The 4,009-nt window shown below is 33.5% G+C and overlaps 1 protein-coding gene across 3 annotated transcripts in view; it reads left to right on the plus strand.

The window, feature by feature from the left end:
* LOC105560460 (putative fatty acyl-CoA reductase CG5065) overlaps positions 1-4,009 on the plus strand; it is a 9,567-nt gene that overhangs the window by 1,334 nt on the left and 4,224 nt on the right. For 2 of the 3 annotated variants that reach the window (XR_001008832.1, XM_012009601.1), the window contains exons 1-6: positions 637-1,119; positions 1,273-1,488; positions 1,978-2,175; positions 2,486-2,682; positions 3,048-3,157; positions 3,258-3,456. Coding sequence is in view for 2 of the 3 variants with exons in the window: in XM_012009601.1 (XP_011864991.1) it covers positions 1,012-1,119; positions 1,273-1,488; positions 1,978-2,175; positions 2,486-2,682; positions 3,048-3,157; positions 3,258-3,456 (1,028 nt within the window). In the remaining variant the exon portion in view is untranslated. Of the gene's footprint in view, positions 1-636; positions 1,120-1,272; positions 1,489-1,977; positions 2,176-2,485; positions 2,683-3,047; positions 3,158-3,257; positions 3,457-4,009 lie in introns of those variants that run through there. The other variant, XM_012009602.1, reaches the window with a different exon arrangement.

Here is a 4,009-nt window from a genome sequence, read left to right on the forward strand (position 1 = left end):
ATCGTCGTCTTTGCCCTGCCCACTGTCCAATTCGAGCGCGTGGCGAGATGTGACCGCCCGGCTATCGATATTGTCAGGCGAGGGGTGGGGACGCGAGACGCGGGAGCGGCGACGTAAGCTCGCCGGCAACGGCGCGCTGTCCCCCCCTCGCGCCTGACAATATCGATCGCCGGGCGGTCACATCTTGCCACGCGCTCGAATTGGACAGTGGGCAGGGCAAAGACGACGATTTTCGATAATTTATTACTCGTTAACTATTGCGAAAATTGCAAATGGTTCAGGACTTTTCTGTTCATCTCGATCCGTTCTACCTTCTCACGAGCTCTGGTACAAATGTTATGACTCACCCTGTATAATTTGTGTCGGATACATTTTTATTCTTTTTTTAAAATCTTTTTATAACTTTATAAATGCAACAATATTATAAACACAGTAATTAAGTACGAGTTCACTCAGCATTAATTAAATTATAGTAAAAAACGTCACCTTATGTAGCAGAAGAAATGTAAAACATTTACAAATATGATTAGTTAAGCAAAAAGATGGTATTTGATAGGAGGCAAATGTTTTGTTAATTTAATTTTTGCATTGTGCTATGTAATTATATTTTCTACACCTTTCTACGGATTTCAACGACAATAATCATCAAATTATTCATTTTTTCTGATATTTTACACATATTTTTCCATGTTTCTTTTGCTCTTCCTTCCTTTATCTTATACTAATTACTTGACTTTAAAGTTCATAAAAATATATGTGTGCAAAGCACTTAAGGCCTCTTTGACATTTATCTTTACAAGAATAAGCTAATAGTAAAGAAAAAATCTTCATGTCTTGTCCCAATTCACCTATGCATCTTCCTGACATATCGGTTGTTTACTGAGTAAATCATCGTCATGCGAAAACTAATACAAATTTTAATATGGTTTGTCACGCATTTGCTTCAACAATGAGCTGCAAGTTTGCACGACTCATGTAAATTACACGCGTAGATTCTACAGTATTTAGTGAATGCACTTCCTTCATTGGATAAAACCTTGTACGGATAACTCGAAAAACTGCATTGTCGCATTGTTCGCAATATCGCATTACATAGCGGAGTGCGTGACCGAGGAATTCGTAAGTACTGTACTCTCTCTCTCTCTCCCCCCCCCCTCCCCTCCCTCCCTCCCCCCTATCTCTCTCTCTCCTCCCCCTCTCTCTCTCTATTTATTTATCTATCTGTCTTGATCATTAATTTCGTAATATACTAAAATTTTTATAATGTTTCAGTTCACAACCATGGAGGAAAAAGTGACAACGTCTGAAATTCAATCCTTCTACATAGGCAAGACCGTTTTTATTACTGGCGCTTCTGGTTTCATGGGTAAAGTTCTCTTGGAGAAATTACTGTATTCCTGTTCCGATCTTGACAAAATCTACGTTCTCATGCGTGTGAAGAGAAGCTGCACTGTCCAAAGTCGGCTCGACGACATGTTCAAATTGCCTGTAAGAAACCCATGCAAATTACGCTACCATAATCGTCCAAGTAATATTACGCAAAATAATATCGTGGCAATCTGAATTCTTACTAATGTCGTGAAACACCAATTGCAATTAATTGAATAAATTAGCATATTTTATCCTGAGTAATCTTATTTATTGTGAATTAATAATGCGCAAAACTATTATTGAGAAACTCACGGTTAAATAGAAAGCTACATAAAGAATACTTTACGAGCGTATAATTCAATAAAGTTATATATTTTGAGATTTAGAATTCTTATTTAAAACAATACTATTGTATTATAAGAATTTTTAATTGCACAGCATACGAGAAACTTCGAACATACGTGAAAAATTAGTTCATAAATCTGTTTTGGATAAATTCAACATTTTTCGAATTACGATGTAGCTTGAAATCGAATGGTAATACGTGCATTATATGTATTTGTGCAAACAGTTACTAATAATTACTAATAATTAATATTCTTATAGCTGTTTCAAAGATTGCGGAATGAGAAACCTAACCTTTTTAAGAAAGTAATACTGCTGACTGGCGACATATGTTTGCCCGATTTAGGTCTCATCGATCAACAGCGTGAGCTCTTAATAAACGAAGTAAATGTGGTATTTAACTTCGCCGCGACGCTTCGAATGAATTCGAAATTGAAAGATGCCATTGAGATGAACACGGTAAAATATTTATCGCCATAAAGAAGTCTCAACCATTATTTTTAGAATTGCATTCGTGTGTTTTATGTTGATTGTTAATATCAAATATGGTACGCAATCTAAAGTATTTATGATCATTTTTTAACTCCATGTTCAAGTGATATTTTAAATAATGAAAAAGTCGGTAAGACAATATCGTGTCAATTAAATTGAGACGACAAAACACTTAGTTGAATTTGATTACGATATATCTTTTAGAACTTAATTTTATAATATATGCGTAATACTTTTGATAATTTCTAAAATACATGAAGTTTGAATAATCTTTAAGACAGGTACACAACGAGTATTGGATATGGCAAAAGAAATGAAACATCTAGAGTCTTTTGTACATTTAAGCACAGCTTTCGGTCACGTCGATCAAGAGGAACTTGGCGAGCGTATCTACAACCCGCCCGTTGAACCTCAAGATATCATGAGACTTGTTCAGTGCTTAGATGATGAGAGTATCGATCTTATTACGTCCAAGTAATTAAACTTACGACGTTATTAATGATATTCGACAGATTAATGATAAGCGTATCCAATGGGTACAATTCACTAATATTAATTATAAAATTAATTACAATAAATATTAACAATTATTGTATAATAATGATTGCACTCTTGATTAATTTATGTTAACATGTCTAAAATTATGCATATTAATCTAAAATGATGCATATTTATCTAAAATTAATACACATATTAGTATTGTTAGTGTATTTATTAAAGCGATTGTTTCTTTCTGTCGATTGCTTAAGTAAAATTTTAAATGAAACTAATTAAGTTACATCATATATTTATGAAAGATGTAAATATTACATTATACATATCCACTTTCTTATTTATAGATTAATACATCCACATCCAAACACTTACACGTACACAAAATGTTTAGCAGAAACGCTGGTGGCCAACGAATACCCCAATATACCTTGCTGCATCGCTAGACCATCGATCGGTAATCAAAAAATATTTTAAAAATTACCTGATATTATAAAAATAATGTTTCGATGATTCTAAATAAAGAATTACAAAAATTAATTCATCTTTTTGTACAGTACTACCTAGTTACGAAGAGCCGATGCCAGGATGGGTCGATAACTTAAACGGACCAATAGGATTGCTAGTCGGTGCAGGCAAAGGTGTTATCAGATCAATGCACTGCAACGGCAATTATCACGTTGAATTTATACCAGTAGATTTCGCGATTAATACATTAATTGCGATTTCATACAAACTTACTACTGATAAAAAAAAGTAAATAACTTTGTCCTATCGTATATTATTTTTCCCCTTAGTAATAAAATATGATTTACATTAAAAGAAATTTATCTACCATCTACGTAAAATGTAAAATATTCTGTTGTTGTTATTATCTTCCGTGATAGTTAATATAAAGAGTTATTTTCTAGAAAATATAAAACAGAGATTACGATAAAGAATTTTAATTAGATAGCATTTATTATTACAATTATTTTTATTCAAAATTTTCTGTTGAAATTATTTAATTCAAAAATGGGTACGTAAATATACTATTATACTAAAATTAATTCTTAAATGTATGAAAAATATTTTGATTTGATTTTTCTTTGATCTTATATATTTGTAACATCAATGATTTTTATTGACCGTATCTGGCAATTAAAATTCTTATTGCGAAAAATATTACCCCAACCAGGATTCGAACCTGGGACCTCCCTCAATCCGTGACGGGAGTCTTACCAGCTCGACTACTGGGGCTGCGTAGGGAACTGGTAAGACGCCCGTCACGGATTGAGGGAGGTCCCAGGTTCGAATCCTGGTTGGGGTA

The sequence above is a fragment of the Vollenhovia emeryi genome, unplaced genomic scaffold (genome assembly GCF_000949405.1).
Source record: "Vollenhovia emeryi isolate VEMERY1.0 unplaced genomic scaffold, V.emery_V1.0 DF939229.1, whole genome shotgun sequence".
Lineage (NCBI taxonomy): Eukaryota > Metazoa > Arthropoda > Insecta > Hymenoptera > Formicidae > Vollenhovia > Vollenhovia emeryi.